Here is a 17,990-nt window from a genome sequence, read left to right as displayed (position 1 = left end):
TACGTGGAAGCAAAAGGCACATGGGATCTTGGGTTCTACCCTATACAAATGGTCCATCCCAATCCCAACCAAGCCCCAGCCGTGCTACTGCGCTACCAATACGGACCATGGCCCATGATATTCCCCTAGCCCTTATCCCCCTATCATTGCCTCTTTTCCCAATCTTAACGGCCACTCCATTTTAATGCAACCGAACGATCTTGCAACATGTTTCTTTTCCTTGGTTTAGTCACATTAAGCCAGTTAAAATGAGAACAATTTTCGAAAAGTAGGAAAGAAAAAAAAATGACACAAATCCTCTAATTAAAATGTTAGTATTTATGTTCGGTCATTTAATTAAATAATAAATAAATGTATCATTTGCTCAAATTCACATTAACGAGTTTAGGTTTGCAACTTTTTTCCCTCAAATAAACGAAAGTAACGTAAAGATTTAGATCATCTCTTGGATTTAAAGTTCAAACCAATATCCTAGCTTAACGAATTATTACTTACAATATCCTATCTTAAAATTTTTAAAAAAGAAAGAAAGAAAAAGCATTTACCTTGCAAAACTTCACCCAAACGAAATATGTTCAAATTCAATGATAAAATGTTGAAGTTAATCTTATTTTTTGAGTAAAATATATTGACTTTTTAATTTTTAGTTATAATTACATACGAATTTATTAGTATTCCAAATTAATAGTTCATCTCAAAAAATGCTAGACAATTAGTCAATCATCAATATTTCTATTAATTTGATGATGTGATACTATAATTAAAATAATTTTATGTTTCATTAATTTTAAAAATCATCACTTTATAAATTATAATTTTTTATTTTTAAATTTTTTTTATTTTATTAAAATAATTCTCTCCCGATCGACAATTTCATAGTCGAATTTGACAGAGAAACGCCAGATCTAAGGAGTGCTGATATGGTGTTCCTCAAGGAAGAGCGCAATCAGTGCTTCCCATCGTGCTCCTTAAGGGAGCATTGACAAAGGCAGAGGGGAAGGGGGCTAATGGGGCCCTTGCACTCCGATAATTTTAAAATTTTTATAATTTATTTTTATTTTTTTGAAATTTTATAATTTTGTTTCGAATCATTTAATGTTGAAAGTATTTATGACTTTGTAAATAAATATTATCCTAATGACTTTACTGAGTATAATAAAATGCATATAAGTTATAAATTGGATCTATTCAAATGTGACATTGTTTATAATTAGGTTTTGAAAAATATATTTACACTTTCTTAGCTATGTTAAGTGTTAAAAAATATGAAAATAGCAAAAGTTTTATTTTTTATTGATAAAAGGCGACAACATCAAAACGTGAATTTTTGCTATTAAGCTTGTTAATAACAAGACTTGTAATAGAATGTCATATTTTTTAAAAAAATTTATTGATTATTCTTATTAAAAAGGAAAACATTCAAGGTTTTGATATTAATTTAATAATAGATGTCTTCAATTATAAAAGACTGTCGAACTTAATTAAAGATATCCAATCTTAACATGCAATAATGGTTAAAAAATATCTTTATTTTGTACTTAACACATAGTTCGTATTATTTTTGTAATTTTCATGTGAACTTTTTCTATCTAAGTTACTTTATTTTTTTATCAAACATTGTTCATTTAGTATGATTATTTTATAGACATTGTCTTTAAATTACTTTTTATATTTCTGTAATTTGAATTATTTCTGTAATTTTTATTTAAACTTTTTATATTTAAATTACTTTATATTTTTGTCAAACATTGAATTTAGTATGATTGTTTTATAGACATTGCCTTTACCTCCAAATGCTAAATCTTGATTGTCAGATATGATATTTCATGGTCAAATATAATCGTGGAATGGTTGATTGGTGTAAAAAACACCATTGGTCGATTTAAGAGAAAAAAAATAGTAGAGACAAAAGAGTAGTATTTTAAATATTTTACGTTTAGATATTAATATTATTTACATATTTGGAACATAATGTATATTTTAAACATGAATAAATTTACATATAATTATTATCAAAAGTTAAAAAACAATATATTTTATTTATTTATTTATTCTTTGTGGTGCCTGGTTGGGCGGGGGGGAGGGGAAGGGGCGGGGATTTTTATCTTTTCTAGTAGTGCATGGACCACCTTAGATAGGTGGCGTCAACCAATGAAATCAATTTAACAATCCACAAAGACAAAGCCTTTTCAGACCTTTCTGACGCCACTCAGCCATTCTATTGGTCAAGAGTGGAGACCACCTGTCCCACCCTGATAGGGACAGCTGATGATCACCAAGGTCCCCAAGAGGGACCCAACACGTGTCACTTCACTACCACTCCACCCCATGATTGCAATCACTACCGTTGGTTTCTTCCCTGAAACCCAGATGAGGGGGGGCAAACAACAAGTGATTCTAATGGTTTTGTTTTGTCAGTTTCCCCTTTTTTTAATTACCCTATTGCTACTACTCATTTTTGTTGAAATTTCTCCCCTTGTGACATTTCCATGTCTATCGCTTTATAATCCTCCGGGTTCTGACATCTTCTCCATTTCCAGATAGAAACGAAAACGAAGAAAATTTTCCCTTGATTCCCTGGCAAAAAAGTAGCACAACCCAGTTCCGGGAAATGGATCCTGACGACGACGGAGGCACGTCTGATCTTAGCACGAGTGCTGGAGAACCTAACACCGCCACAGCCACCGCTGCGAACAACAAAAACAACGATAAAAATTGTGAAAACTCAGCGTTTCCGGTGATGCCATTAAAAGAAGAGCCGACAGAAACCGACCCGGACCGTAAGACCCATCCTTCGCCGCCTGTTGGGGTGGTCCCAGTTGCCATGCAGATTCAGCAGATGCCAATGCAAATCCCTGCTATGCCCATGCCTGTAACCACCGCTAAACGCTCCTCCACCAAGGACCGTCACACGAAAGTCGAAGGCCGCGGTCGAAGAATCCGAATACCCGCCACTTGCGCCGCCAGGATCTTCCAGCTGACTCGTGAACTAGGCCATAAATCAGATGGAGAAACCGTCAGGTGGCTCCTCGAACATGCTGAACAAGCCATCATCGAAGCTACCGGTACCGGCACCGTCCCTGCCATCGCTGTATCCGTCGGCGGTACCCTCAAGATTCCCACTACGTCCAGTGCGAACACTTCCAACAACAACAACAGTAATAATAATAACCAAATAGATGACGGTGCCACAAAGAAACGAAAGCGCCCGGCGAACAGCGAGTTTTGCGATATAAGCGACGGAATTCCATTTGCAGTTTCGCAAAATCAGCAACAGTTAGTCACGCAAGCCTCAGGGCTGGCACCAGTTACTCCGCAGGGGGTGGTGCCAGTATGGGCTGTTGGAAATACTGGAATGATGGTACCAGCAAATGCGTTTTGGATGATCCCGCAGCCCGCTGCAACGGCTGCTGGTAATGGGCTTACTAATCAGCAGCCGTCGCCACAGATATGGACTCTATCACCCTCTTTGACACCGGTTTTTAACGTGGCTGCAAGGCCCATATCTTCATTCGTTGCGACGACAAATCAAGTTCAAGCAGTTGTGGGCAACGGTTTGTCAACTTTGGCTGTGAATACAAGCAGTACAGCAGTGGGGGCGACGGTGTCAAAGAAGTCAACCATGGCGCCAAGCGTCAGTTCGGGTGGTAGTGGTAGCGGGAGCACTGGGGGTAAGCCTCAGCTGCTTAGGGATTTTTCATTGGAGATCTATGATAAACAAGAGTTGCAATTCATGGGGCGGTCAGGGAATCATCATCAGCAGATGCAAGCTTCTAAGCAGTAAAATTTTGGAGTTGAAACGTTAAAATTAATCCATTGAAATAAGAATAATGAAAAAACAAAAGAAAGAAAAGAGTATAGCTTTAGAGTTTGTGCTTATTTGTCATCTGTGTTTCATATTGATAGTTAGTGTTTTACCAGAATTTGTTCATCTTGCAAAGTTGCAAAATGCAAAGCATACAGTTGCTCATGAACAGCATTTGTTCACGCTCCCCATGTTTGATCTCGGCTTTGTCCCAACAAAAATCTTATCTAAAAATGATATATGGACATTGATAACCATATCAAATTTCTTAACACTAACTATGCTTGTTCACAATTTTAAATGTTGGACACTAAAAATATCTCATATCCATTGTCAAACACAAAAGCTGTTACTACTAACTAATTATAACGATGAGAAAAGCAAATGGCAAATTTCAAGCTCAACCACCGTCTGGCATCTGCTTTCAAACATGCACCAAAAATACTTAGATAAGCTTTCGTCTTATCGAAATTCAAAGCCTCAAATGTTCCATGATTTGGGTGGAAAGATTTGTCCTTCACTTTCAAAGTTACTTATGCAAATGCTCTGAACAGCAGAAACTTTGATCTACTTTTGGATGTAGTATTACAATTTCCTTTGTATTTTGAGCATGGGAATTCTTACTGAACAAGTAGGGTGTTTGGATATTTTCCTAAGATTAAGAATATAGAACCAAACGGTGCATTTTTGATTCCGAGCATCAGAACTCTGTCATGGTTCGAGTTATTGGATTATTTGCTAGTACTACTGCACATTACTAGTGTTGTAGTCAAATTGAAATGTACTTGTATTTACTTTACTACTAAATTGTTGACCACACACACGTGACTCAAGCTTTACACGTGCAAGTAAGGGTCGGGACTCGGGCCAATCTCCGTCCGGTTTGTAGGCGGAGTTGTTCTGCTACTGGTGGTGGGTCCGCCTTCATATCTCAAGGTCCCACACCCGATAACCACGCAGATCTCTGCACGCCCTTCACCATCACCTCTCAATCTGAGAATATATATATCTTTTAGTAAATTACATATATAATTAGTAAATTACATCTAAATTATGTAATTTATTAATAGTTATTATTATAAAATCTAGACTTATATATTTTGATTCTTACATAATTATTTTATATTGATTAAATAATTAGAAAATTATAGTATAAAATTACTATTAAAATTCTTCTCAATATTCACGCCTTTTTCTTCATTAGAGGTTCAGAAGGAAAGCAAAATCACGCGCTGAAAAGGAGAGTAGGGCTCTCAGAATGACACGCGTGCAAAGAGTTGGGTGGGCCTACGTGTTAGCTGTGGAATTGATGCGCATGCTCCAAGGACCATGGGGCCGGGGGGTTCTTTCTTCTCCGCCTCCCTTCCTTGATATTTGTGGGGTCCAAATTGCACTCCAAAAATTGGGTGGTTCAATTTCCCTTCACTTCCTTTGGGGGTGGGTTTGGTTTTGATCATAAAAATAAAAAGGGCCACCAAAAGGGTGGGCCAGGCAGGAGGCTCACCCTGTTTCACGTAGCTGCTTTTCGGATGGACCCATCGTCTCTATCATGGACGGTTAGCATTGGTCCAATGTAGCCCCCTTTTTGTTATCTGGGGACATAGCGGTCCACCTCCATAAAAATAAAAAAACAGGAGATCAACAATGTGCCCATAAATCCTGGCCGTCAGTTGTTGGCTCTTTCGGCTTTTGGTGGGCTCACCTTGACCAAAATGAAAGCCTAGTTGGCCAGTTTCATCAAAGACAAAATGGTTGCGCTTCCATTTGACAATTGTAAGCTAGAGCCTGAGTTCATCAAAATATATAGACTTCACTACATAATAGAAAGTTTTATGTTTCTTTGTGCTCTGGGCCTTTTAAGAAAGCTTTTACACTTTTTCTTTTTGGAGCCAGTTTACATTTATTTAAGAAATAATGGATGATATATGATTCACCTTTTGCTGAATGCTGAATATATGTAACATAAACATTAGATTATCCTTTCCCTTTCCCTTTCCTCTTCATAACCTTCGCAATTCAAATAAAACGATGTTTCAATTGCTTTTAAGTTTTAACTACTGGCAAATTAAATGTTGAAATCAACGGCTTCGAGTTGCAATGAAAGCCATCAAACTTACATACGTACCATTAAAACAGCGGGCCTTCAGCCCTTGAACATGTCGGGTCCATTCCCTACGAGATTCAACTTATAGGGAGAAAATACTTCACACCTTTTATCTATATCTATATATATATATTTTAAAATTTTTTTTCTTAGTTAGGACACATTTGGGACCCAAAGTGGGCCCACAGTTGGCATTTATGGGGCCGATCTACATCGCGATGGACCCCAAAATGGTTGGGCTGTCTGGCTCACTTGAACTGTTGAGCCACTATTATTTTGTATTACTAATTTTAAAATGTCATAATCCAACAGGAGACCAAAATTAAGTCATTCGAGGAAACGAAAAAAAATACTATTTTTAAATGTCGTAATCCCAAGGGAGACAAAAAAATTAAAGAAAAAAATAAAACTTGTTTTTTTTATGAATATCATTATGGGTTTTTTTTTTTAATTTCAAAAATATGAGCTTGAATTGTAACATGTAGATAAAGGAGCAATGTACAAACCATGAAAAAGGACTTATAACAGGATTAAAGTCATGTGGGTCTTATCAAAAGAAAAAATGGGTCAAGTGTTGTCTATCATAGGGAGGGAATTTTAGTAGTATTTTGAAGTGGGCCAAATAGGCCTAAAGCATGGGACCAAGAGGAGGTGGATAGGCTTGCAAGGTTTTGAGTGGAAGCCGCACAGATGCGCATTTCTTTCGCATTTCCTAGTGCTTGTTGGTGCGCTCAACCTTGGATTTTTTCGCTAGTAATGGCTTGAGATAAGGGAGAAAGAAAAAGTTAAATTGCGATAAGAAAGATAGTAAAGGGTAAAACAATAATGAAGAAAAAAAATTAGAAAGGCGAATTCTCTATTCTGTATCAAAGGGTAGAATTTTGAGAAGAAGAAAATGAAAATTATATTTCTTTAATCATTTTATCCTTGAATAAAAGAGGAGAATAGCTACTATTGTTTTTATCAAAGGGTTTGTTTTATTAGGTGGTAATGTAGGACAGAATTTCTCAAATAAATATCCATTCAATAGAAATTGAGAGCCTTTGATTATCCATCCTCGAAGAGGCAAGGATTCCACATAACACATCGTTTATAGTCTCAACACTTCCTCTAGAAAATCTTTTACTACCTTATTGCTCGACACCCCCGGAGTCCACAAAGAACACATTCGGAGATACCAAACTGAAAACGAGGACGATTGATGTTTTTCTTTTAAACTTAACGATCAAGTCAAAAATAATCGGATGAACATTTTTGTAATATTATTAGGAACAGTAACCCTCTTTTTTTTTAAGATAAAGCTCAAACTAATCTAAATTCTTTGGAGACATTGACGACTAAAACAAAACTTGACTACCCATATTTTACTAGTACATGAGTTTCTGTGCATTACAATGGATGTAATTTTGTTACTATAATAATGTACATAGGCGACAATCTTGATAAAATCAGAAGCAACAGACTTTGGCCTGCTGCCGGTTAAGCTCATCAGAAGCAACAGACTTTGGCCTGCTGCCAGTTAAGCTCACAAACAAGAAGTCCTGTGCAGACAAATCAATTAATCACAACTAGCCCCTATAAATACCTTTGGGAGATGATTAAACCTGTCTCATCAGGTTAATTAAGCTAGTGTTTTTACACTGAAGTTTAGTATCGATGGCGAAGAAAGGGCTGATTCCGCTCCTTTGCTCGCTGCTGTTTGCAGCATTCCTGTTGAATTCCCATGCAGCCAATGCCAGCGAGAGAAAAGTAAAAGTTTTTGCTTCTAAGCCATTTTGTTTTTGTGTATTCTAACTGCTCTTTTTTGGGGTAGGTTTTCACTCAATGCGTATTCTGTTTTTCATGTGTATATAGATTCACGTTGTGTACATGGGAGACAGGCTAAAGGGAGACCTTTCTGCTAAAAGAGTGCATTATTCCATGCTGACCAGCGTCCTTGGAAGGTTTTTGCTGATTTTTGAAGCTATTAAAATAGTCAACAGTCTTCAATTTCCTGGTTAATTAATTACACATATAAAGGAATATGTCAAAGAAATGCTGAGCAAAAATAGATATGTCAAGGAAATAGTGTCAGTAGTATAAGTTCACTGTCTAATATAACGAGCAGTCTACTGATCAGCTACACGAAAAAACAATGCTCATTAAGCATGATATCAGTGTCAAACACTAAGAAACAGGAAAGCATTTCTTTTTGGTTAACATTTCGATTTCTTCAATCACAGCTCTTCATCAGCCAAAGAATCATTAGTCTATAGTTATGGGAACTTCAATGCATTTGCAGCAAAACTAACTGAAGAAGAAGTTAAAACGTTCTCAGGTGAGATGATCAAACAAGTAAATTTTTTTTTTCTCTTTTTGATTGGCTACCCATCCATGGAGGGTGGGGGTACAAACAAGTAAAATTTGATAAAATTAGAATCAAAATTTCATGATCGTCACGGTCCGTTTACTAAATAAAAATTTGAATGGGATGCAGAGATGGATGGAGTAGTTAGAGTGATTCCAAATCATATACTACAACTTCACACTACAAGGTCATGGGACTTCCTTGGTTTCAGCCAAAGCAGTCTAGGAGCCAGGATTGAAGGAGATGTTGTCATTGGGCTTCTTGACACAGGTAAATAACTAAATTGAATCTATATGTAGACTGCTATGGCTTTGTCACATATCAAGCTGATTTCTTTGGGGTTCTTGGGTTATAGGAATATGGCCGGAACATGAAAGCTTCACAAACCAAGAACTTGGCGCTCCACCCTCTAAATGGAAAGGAATTTGCCAAGGTGCAAATTTCACCTGCAACAAGTGAGCTCTCTTTCTCCCCATAATACTTGTAGTAATGCGTTGAATTGCCATGAATTTGAACAGAAATTACAGAAAAATTAGACAAACAAAAACATATTGCCAGAAATTTTAAACTTAATTTATAGCCAACTTTGAAAACTGCAGCAGTCACTGATACAAATGAATCCTTGATTGCGTTGATCTTTCTATAATTCTCTTCAATCAAAGCAACTAACATTAAGAATTTGGCATCACAGTAAGATCGTTGGAGCCCGATACTACAATAGTGAGGAATGGTACTCTGACACTGACTTCAAGTCTCCTAGAGATTCTGAGGGACATGGAACCCATACTTCCTCGACTGCAGCTGGCAACAGAGTGGCCGATGCAAGCTACTACGGGTTAGCTAATGGAATTGCAAGAGGTGGAGTTCCTGGTGCAAGGATTGCCATGTACAAGGTTTGCTGGTCCTTTGGTTGTGCAACTGCGGATATCCTTGCAGCATTTGACGACGCCATAGCTGATGGTGTTGATATCATATCCGTGTCCCTTGGTTTTATCTTTGCACTGGCTTACGATGAAGACCCTATTGCTATTGGTGCTTTCCATGCCATGAAAAATGGCATATTGACCTCAAATTCCGCTGGCAATTCCGGGCCATGGCCATATTCAGTTGTCAACTTCGCGCCTTGGACATTGACTGTTGCTGCAAGCACCATTGACAGAAAATTTGTCACCAGAGTGGAGCTTGGCAATGGAATGAGTTACGCTGTGAGTACTTTATAGCTTCATTAAGTACCCTGTAGCTTTGCTTGAGATCAATCTATGCTGACATTGTTTATTTTATCCTTCAAGGGACCTTCCATTAACAGCTTTGATCTCCATGGGAAGTCATATCCATTGATTTGGGGAGGAGATGCCGCCAACTACTCTGCTGGCTCCAACCCAGATCTTTCAAAGTATTGTATCAATGGTTACTTGAATTCATATAGAGTGTACGGCAATATTGTTTTTTGTGAACTTCTCTGGGACGGTACTGGCATTCTCGAAGCAAGCGGAGTGGGCACCATTATGGCTTCTGATAGATTAAAAGATTTTGCTTTCAGTTTCCCATTGCCAGCAACTGTGATAAGCACAAAAGATGGTGAACAAATTCTGGATTACATCAGATCAGCAGAGTAAGCATATCTCCACAATAATTTTTTAATGGGTCAATTTATGTGATTTATTGTGTGGTAGGAGATCTTTGTTCACTGTTGTAACGGATATAAGGGTCAATTTATGTGATTTCTGGATACCCTTTCAGGTATCCAGTAGCAACTATTCTGTTTGGAGAGACATGGTCAGATGTAATGGCTCCTTATGTTGTATCATTCTCTTCCAGAGGACCCAACCCCATGAATCCAGACATTCTCAAGGTACTTACGGGCTATGTGGCGTTTTTTAAATTTACAACATGCTTGTTACCTGTTATTTTTTGCTTAATTAGAACTCTTCTAATCTTGAATGCATAACTTACAGCCTGATCTCACTGCCCCTGGAGTGGACATTATCGCTGCTTGGTCCCCTGTTGCACCACCTTCCGTTGCCTACGAAGATCCCAGGAGTGTCAACTATAACATAATCTCTGGTACATCCATGTCTTGCCCTCATGCTAGTGGTGCTGCTGCCTATGTTAAGGCTGCCCACCCTGATTGGTCCCCTGCTGCCGTCAAATCTGCCCTTATGACCACAGGTAAGCAAATCTTAAATCTGTATTTTTTTGGTGTTGTCTCTTTGCTTGTAAGTGACACAAATGATGGAAAACTATTCACATCTTGCCTATGTAGCAACTGTCATGGATTCGACCAAGCATGAAGACCTTGAATTCGCTTATGGGTCAGGCCAGATCAACCCAGCACATGCAATTGAACCTGGACTCGTCTATGATGCAAATGAGACAGATTACATTAACTTCCTCTGCAAGCAAGGTTACAACACCACAACTATAAGACTCATTACCGGTGACAACAGCAGTGTATGTACCAGCACTGTGATTGGAAGAGCTTGGGATCTTAACTACCCTTCATTCTCTCTAGCTGTGGAAGATGGCGAGCCAATTAGCGGTGTCTTCACCCGGACAGTTACTAATGTCGGCTCAGCAAACTCAACCTACACCGTCCGGATGTACTCTCCTTCCAATTTCTCCATTAGTGTGGAGCCACAAGTTCTGTCATTCTCAACAGTGGGAGAGAAGAAATCGTACACCGTGACCGTCACCGGTGGAACGATTTCACAGCAGAAGATCATGTCGGGTGCGATCATATGGACAGATGGGGATCACCAATATGAAGTGAGGAGCCCAGTTGTGGTGTACAATGTTCTACCTGGTTATACTTACTTCCCTCCACAGAACTCAAAGTTTCAGGAGAAACCAACATTCCAAGGTCCATCCATGTATGAAAAGTATGGAGTCCTTCGACGTAACTGATAACCATTTCTCATTACCGGCAACTGGCATCCAAGGTTGCCTTTGCGCATTTGACTTTGGCATTGAGTATTGACCGTTTATAAACGATTGAAATAAGACAGCGAGAAAGAACTAGTATTGCTGTCGGGATTTGCTCCTTTTTTCCGCCTCTCTCATTCTCAAGAAGTGAGAAAGCTTTTGCTTGCTTAGGGTTGTATTAACTACTACTCTAAGTTGATTTTGTTTGCAATAAAATTTGAACTGTCTCCATTATAATTCGTCGCAAAGTCATCCCAAAAAGGAAAAGACAGAACCTCTGATCAATCTAATTAGTAAGAACATGTTGCTAGATATCTTTTTCTTCCATTCTCAATGGCGGCGGACATTAACAGTCATTAAATTAGTGAATTTTCCTCCATTTTTGCCGTGCCATTTTCCTCGCCAGACCTTCTCCCTGCCCTAATGCATTAAGGCAGTTTAAGCGAATTGCAGATTTTAAGATGGTTCATGATATATTCTTTCTTTGTGAGAATGAAAGTTGAGGAGGTCCCAACGATTTCAAAACAAGGAAAGCTTAGTCAGTAATTTCGTTCGACTATTATCTTAAATATTATCAGTAAAATTAGTATAAGATATATCATATTTGAAAATTGTGAATCAACATATTTATAAATTAAAAAAAATAATTAAATTTATTTATATTGTACTTGAACACTTTTATTTTGTTGCAAACGATTTACCGATCAATCTTGGATTACCACCCTAAGCATTTCCTAGTTATGTGATTGTGTGCTAATACAGACATGAGATGCCACATACCAAGCCCTTTTTTTTTTTTTAACTTGTACTCATGAACTTAGCTTCGAACAATTAGAAGGAAAGTTGGGGAGGAGCAGGCAGACCATGCATCCTGCTTAGGAAGAACACCAAAGAGGGTGGCTCAAATGGATATTGCATGTATCATGCATACTTCTTTCTTTCTTCATTCTAAAACAAATTATGTTCATTTAGAAGAGGCCAAGATAGAAATAGAACAATTAATTGCTAAATTAAACCTGAATTTTTTTTGTGTGTGTATGTCATCAGAAATGAATTAGTAAGGACTCATTTCTTTTTAGCATTTTTCTTTACTAACGATTAAAATATATCAAAACCAATGGCCAGCCAAATTAAAGTGTCCAAATATTTCAATCTTTGGAAGTATAAACACGATGTAGAAATATTGAATATCCCTCAATGAGTTTCACATGACTAAATTTTCTATATAAACTTTTGTAATAAATTTTTTTTCCGCGAGTAAGCTCTGAAACTAATGCAGTTAAGAACACTTATTAATATCAATGTACTTGCTTAATACATCAGAATTTAAAACTATCTAATAAGCTTTGTAATAGGCAAAAAATATGACAACTTTAGTACATCTGTTGCTTTGTTACCTATCATAGATCCTTTTGACGGTCAAGCTTTTGAATGAATCGCCATTTTTGATCCTAAGATTATCAGCTTCCAAGAGCCAGATTGAAGCATACAGTAGTTTTCTTGATATTCACGGAACCAACAAAGAATATCTACGGAATGACCAACATGAAAAGGAAGCAGATGAGAAGACAACTTAATATAGATAAACTAGAATTAGATGGACCTTCTTGTAACCTTATGAGAGACAGCAACGTCTATGTTTTTGGAGACATCGACGACCAAAACAACATTTGAATTTCCAGTTAATTGTTTGCAAATTCATTATCACTTTTCAGTCAAGTTATAAAATTTTTTTCTTGTAAAATGTAAAGAAACTTGGAGACAACAGCAAAAGTCAGAAGCAGAAGAAGGCTAGCCTGGTGCCAGTAAAGCACAGAAGAAGCCATATACCAACATAACAATCATCAAAATCTATCCTATAAATACCTTGCTTCTTTGAAACTTTTTACATCAAGTTAACTAGCTTGAGGGTTTTTCTTTTAACATCAATGGCGAAGAAAGGGTTGATGATTTCGCGTCTGTACTCGATGCTGTTTGCAGCGTTTTGTTTGATAAATTGTCATGCAGCAGCCGATGCCAATGAGAGGAAGGTGACATTGTTTGCTTTAAGTTAGCCAGTGTGTTCTTGTGCATTGGAAATGGTTTTGCATAAGTTTTCACTAAAAAAGGGCCTTTTCCCCCTTTTCTATTTTTGTTTTTATGTGTATAGGTTCACATTGTGTACATGGGAGACCGCCCCAAGGGAGAATTCTCAGCTGCAACTACCCATCATTCCATGCTGAAGGGTGTTCTCGGGAGGTTCTTACTCCTATTCCACAATGACTCCTAAAGCTATTAAAAGGAGTAGAATTTACGTTTAAAGCATTATCCGAGTAGATATATCTTAACACATTGTCATTTTCCACCTAAAAAAAAATTCTAATTAGTAAATGCTTATTCTGATGAGGATACATCAAATACTATAAAACCTTGAAAATGACAGGAAAATTAATGCAATGTATGACTAGAGAACAGACCACCAATGCTCAATAACCATAGCGTCAGAAATAATAAAACAGGGTAAACAATTTTTTTAAAAAATATAGTACTATATATAACGTTTGATTTTCTTCAACTGCAGCGCTTCATCAGCCAAGAAATCGCTTATTTATAGCTACGGGAGCTTCAATGGATTTGCAGCTAAATTAACAGATGAAGAAGTTCGAAGGTTCTCAGGTGATGAGATCATCAAATAAGTAAAGTGAATAACTAAGAATAAAATTTCATTTCCATGGTCTGTACTAAAAAAACAATCAATAAATGCCATGCAGAGATGGACGGAGTAGTTAGAGTGATCCCAAATCACATACTAAAGCTTCATACAACAAGGTCATGGGACTTCATTGGTTTTACCCAAGACGCCGTTGGAGCAAAGCCTGAAGGAGATGTTGTCATTGGGCTTCTTGATACAGGCAAATTAATGAATCACACACAAACTGCTATGGTTTTAACAAAGATCAAGTCAAGTCAGTAAATTGAACCTTGTAAATTATTTTTTTGTGTTTAGGAATTTGGCCTGAACATGAGAGCTTCAATAGCCAAGAACTTGCTGCTCCACCCTCCAAATGGAAAGGAGTATGTCAAGGGGCCAACTTCACCTGCAACAAGTGAGCTCTCTTTCTCCCCTTGTTAATCCGTTCTATCATCAAGAGATTAAAAAAGTTATATATAGTCCATGGATATTATAAAAATTGTAACATATAAAGAGCATTAGTTTTTCAATTCGGGCAACTAATGAAATGAATTTGGTAACTCAGCAAGATCATTGGAGGCCGTTACTACAATAGTGAGAACTGGTACGATGAAACTGACTTCAAGTCTCCAAGAGACTCTGAGGGACATGGGACCCATACTTCCTCAACTGCAGCAGGTGACAAGGTGCCTGGAGCAAGCTACTATGGGCTAGCTAATGGAACTGCAAGAGGTGGAGTTCCTGGTGCAAGGATTGCCATGTACAAGGTTTGCTGGTCCTTTGGTTGTGCAACTGCAGATATCCTTGCAGCATTTGACGATGCCATAGCAGATGGTGTTGATGTAATATCAGTGTCTCTTGGTGCTGACTGGCCACTGGCTTACGATGAAGACCCTATTGCCATTGGTGCTTTCCATGCCATGAAAAATGGTATATTGACATCAAATTCTGCCGGTAATTCTGGACCATGGCCGTATTCAGTTTCCAATTATGCGCCTTGGACGTTAACTGTTGCTGCGAGCACCATCGACAGAAAATTTGTTGCCAAAGCAGTACTTGGCAATGGACAAGTTTTCACTGTGAGTAGAATTGCAGCCACTTTAAGTGCTTTGCTCCTTTTCCTCCTACTAATCAAGGCTAACTTTAATTTTGTACTTCATCCTTGAAGGGACTTTCCATTAACAGCTTTGAACTTCATGGAAAATCGTTTCCCTTGATTTGGGGAGGACACGCCGCCAACTACTCTGCGGGCGCCAGCCCAGATATTTCAAGATATTGTATCACGGGTTTCATGAATTCATACAAAGTGGAAGGCAAGATTGTCTTTTGTGAAACTCTTTGGGACGGTACTGGCGTTCTTCAAGCAGGCGGCGTGGGCACCATAATGGCCGATGATGAAATAACCGATTTTGCTTTCAATTATCCATTGCCAGCAACACAGATAAGCGCATCAGATGGTGAAAAAGTTTTGGACTACATTAAAACAACAGAGTAAACAAATCTTCTTACCTATTCTTTTTTTAATTTAATCCTTTACAATACTTGCATGTAAAGCAGGATATTATGCTTATAGTTTTAACGAAAACAAAATTACCATTCAGGAATCCGACCGCAACTATTCTGCTTGGAGAGACATGGACAGACTACATGGCACCTTATGTTGTATCATTCTCTTCCAGGGGACCCAACCCTATCACTCCAGACATTCTCAAGGTGCTTTTTAGTTTTCAACATTCTTTTACCTGTTAATTTCTCTTTTTCTTTTTCAGGACAACTGGTGAAATCTTGACTGGTTACTGTGCAGCCTGATCTCACAGCCCCTGGTGTGGACATCATCGCTGCTTGGTCTCCTGTTGCACCACCTTCCGTTGACTGGGAAGACCCCCGGAGCGTAGACTATAACATAATCTCTGGTACATCCATGTCTTGTCCTCATGCTAGTGGTGCTGCTGCCTATGTCAAGGCTGCCCACCCTGACTGGTCCCCTGCTGCCATCAAATCAGCCCTCATGACCACAGGTAATTAAAACTAAAGACATATCAAGTCTATTTTCTCGGTGATGGTCCTTATGTAAGTGCAAAGTAACGCATACTCTGCCTACGTTATCATTTACAGCCACTCTTGTAGACCCAAAGAAGCATGAGGATCTAGAATTTGCTTACGGTTCCGGCCAGATCAACCCAACACGGGCACTAAGTCCCGGACTTGTCTATGATGCAAATGAGACAGATTACATTAACTTCCTCTGCAAGCAAGGTTACAACACCACAACCATAAGACTTATCACAGGTGACAACAGCAGTGTATGCACCAGCACCACGCCTGGACCAGCTTGGGATCTCAACTATCCTTCGTTCTCATTAGCTGTGCTCGATGGCCAGCCAATTTATGGTGTCTTTACCAGGACAGTAACCAATGTTGGCCCACCAAACTCAAACTACACTGTCTGGATGACCACCCAAAGCGGCTTCACCATTAGCGTAGAGCCCCAATTTCTGTCATTCTCAACTGTGGGAGAGAAGAAGTCTTTCACCGTGAGGGTCACCGGTCCGAAGATTTCACAGCAACCGATTACATCTGGTTCCATAGTATGGGTATCTTCGGATTACAAATATATGGCGAGAAGTCCAGTTGTGGTCTACAATGTTCTCCCCACTCCCTATTCTCCTTACGACTCCAAGTCCCAGCGGAAACCAACATTCCGACGTCCTTCCATGTATCACAAGAATGGAATCCTTGGACGTAACTAAGAAAACATATTTGAGAGGTTTAAGTGCATTTGTGAAGAAGGGCATGTCAATTTGGTAGTTTTTGCCCTAAATAAAAGTTTGTAATAAAAGAGCTACAAATTCACTATGAATGGTTACAATTAACAATCACAGTTTTCTTTATCCAATTAGCAACACAAGATTCTTGAACTAGGCAAGAAAATATTGTGAATATTTATTGTGGCCATAACTCGTTGAAGTAATATTACTGGACTAGAATAGAATTTCTCCTTGTCAGATAAGATTATTCTCTCTTTAGCTAATTATTAAAATGTTTGTTTCAAATTTTTGATTTAACAGTAAAATTTCCCTTTGACAGATTGCATTATTCTCTCTTTGATTTATCCTTAAAATGTTTGCATACAAACATTTGATTTAATAATAACTGATATTTGTATTACCTACTTCATATTTTTACTGCCAGGTTTATTTATGATGGTTAAGCTTCATTAGAAATTCCACTTTTGACAGACTGCATTATTTGGTCTTCAAGGTATATTTCGAGCCACGAATGTCAAGCCCGTCTAGCTCAGTCGGCTCTTAACTTTGTGGACGTGAGTTCGAGCCCCTTGGTGGGCAATATTTTTATGGAGCATGACCCGACGTCTTTTGACCTAATAAGGAAAAATAGAATTTCTTCAGTTTCTTACCAGTCTCGTAGACTTCTTAGTGCTTGTTTAGCTTAATTTATTCTTAGCTTAACCTAATAAGGAACAATGGAATCTCTTCAGTCTCTTACCAGTCTCATGGACTTCTTAGTACCTATTTGACCTAACGTATTTTTAGTTTATGATGGAATCTCTTCAGTCTCTTACTAGTCTTATAAACTTTTTAGTGCCTGTTTGGCCTAACTTATTCTTAACTTATCTATTTTTTACAAACAAAAGTTAGGGCAAACAGTATTTTGTAAAAAGCTCTTAAAACAAAACTAAGTAACTTTTTTTTAAAAGAACAAAATTAAAAAAAAAAACTTAAATAAAACTCCAAATAAGAGTTTTTTTAAAAAAACACACTAACTTATTAATAGAGTTATTTTTTTTCAAAAATATCATTTCTTAAAAAATAGCTCCTCCTTCTCTCCCTATCGATCTCTCTTTCTGCAAATCATCCTTCTAAGGTTTTTTTTTATTCTTATAAAAATTAAGAAAAAATAAAATTTAAAATTCAAAACTGTATTTAAGTATTATTTTTACTTTTGTTTTTTATTTTATTTTCTATCATTCTTTTTTTGGTTTTGAAAATTCTCTTTATTGTTTGATATGATAATTATGTGATGTTAATTTGTTCTTAACTTCTTTCTGGTGTATATAATATTTGTTGATTATGATTGAAATAAGTAGTCAAATAAGTCAAGAGATAAATTAGATGACTAT

At 37.6% G+C, this 17,990-nt stretch overlaps 2 protein-coding genes and 1 pseudogene across 2 annotated transcripts; all 3 read left to right on the top strand.

Annotated features, from left to right (window-relative positions):
- The first annotated feature begins 2,437 nt into the window (after positions 1–2,437).
- Positions 2,438–3,974, top strand: LOC18606436 (transcription factor TCP19 pseudogene; annotated as a pseudogene).
- A 3,556-nt stretch (positions 3,975–7,530) lies between these two features.
- Positions 7,531–11,416, top strand: LOC18606434 (cucumisin-like). The gene is made up of 10 exons (XM_007040035.3): positions 7,531–7,658; positions 7,764–7,852; positions 8,132–8,226; positions 8,386–8,526; positions 8,612–8,711; positions 8,948–9,461; positions 9,546–9,868; positions 9,997–10,108; positions 10,212–10,425; positions 10,520–11,416. The coding sequence occupies exons 1-10, from the start codon at positions 7,566–7,568 to the stop codon at positions 11,158–11,160; spliced, it is 2,322 nt and encodes a 773-aa protein (XP_007040097.3). The 5' UTR covers positions 7,531–7,565; the 3' UTR covers positions 11,161–11,416.
- Positions 11,417–13,928: 2,512 nt separating this feature from the next.
- LOC18606433 (subtilisin-like protease SBT4.3) lies at positions 13,929–16,720 on the top strand. The gene is made up of 7 exons (XM_018117221.2): positions 13,929–14,069; positions 14,165–14,264; positions 14,415–14,928; positions 15,018–15,340; positions 15,451–15,562; positions 15,654–15,867; positions 15,965–16,720. Exons 1-7 carry the CDS (start codon positions 13,931–13,933, stop codon positions 16,597–16,599), a joined length of 2,037 nt encoding a protein of 678 aa, XP_017972710.2. The 5' UTR covers positions 13,929–13,930; the 3' UTR covers positions 16,600–16,720.
- The last annotated feature ends 1,270 nt before the right edge of the window (positions 16,721–17,990 follow it).

Source organism: Theobroma cacao, chromosome 3 (assembly GCF_053813885.1).
Source record: "Theobroma cacao isolate CCN51 chromosome 3, ASM5381388v1, whole genome shotgun sequence".
In the NCBI taxonomy this organism is placed as follows: Eukaryota; Viridiplantae; Streptophyta; class Magnoliopsida; order Malvales; family Malvaceae; genus Theobroma; species Theobroma cacao.
The sequence above is the reverse complement of the archived record's forward strand: the minus strand, read 5'-3'. Positions and strand labels throughout refer to the sequence as shown.

What these genes read in the sequence shown, in the direction of transcription:
- LOC18606434 (XM_007040035.3), top strand. Translation starts at nt 7,566, where the DNA reads ATGGCGAAGAAAGGGCTGATTCCGCTCCTTTGCTCGCTGCTGTTTGCA. An exon ending in CCAATGCCAGCGAGAGAAAA is followed by an intron (nt 7,659 to 7,763) that starts GTAAAAGTTTTT and finishes ATGTGTATATAG; the next exon opens with ATTCACGTTGTGTACATGGG. An exon ending in CATTGGGCTTCTTGACACAG is followed by an intron (nt 8,527 to 8,611) that starts GTAAATAACTAA and finishes CTTGGGTTATAG; the next exon opens with GAATATGGCCGGAACATGAA.
- LOC18606433 (XM_018117221.2), top strand. Translation starts at nt 13,931, where the DNA reads ATGGACGGAGTAGTTAGAGTGATCCCAAATCACATACTAAAGCTTCAT. An exon ending in CATTGGGCTTCTTGATACAG is followed by an intron (nt 14,070 to 14,164) that starts GCAAATTAATGA and finishes TTTTGTGTTTAG; the next exon opens with GAATTTGGCCTGAACATGAG. An exon ending in GCAATGGACAAGTTTTCACT is followed by an intron (nt 14,929 to 15,017) that starts GTGAGTAGAATT and finishes TCATCCTTGAAG; the next exon opens with GGACTTTCCATTAACAGCTT.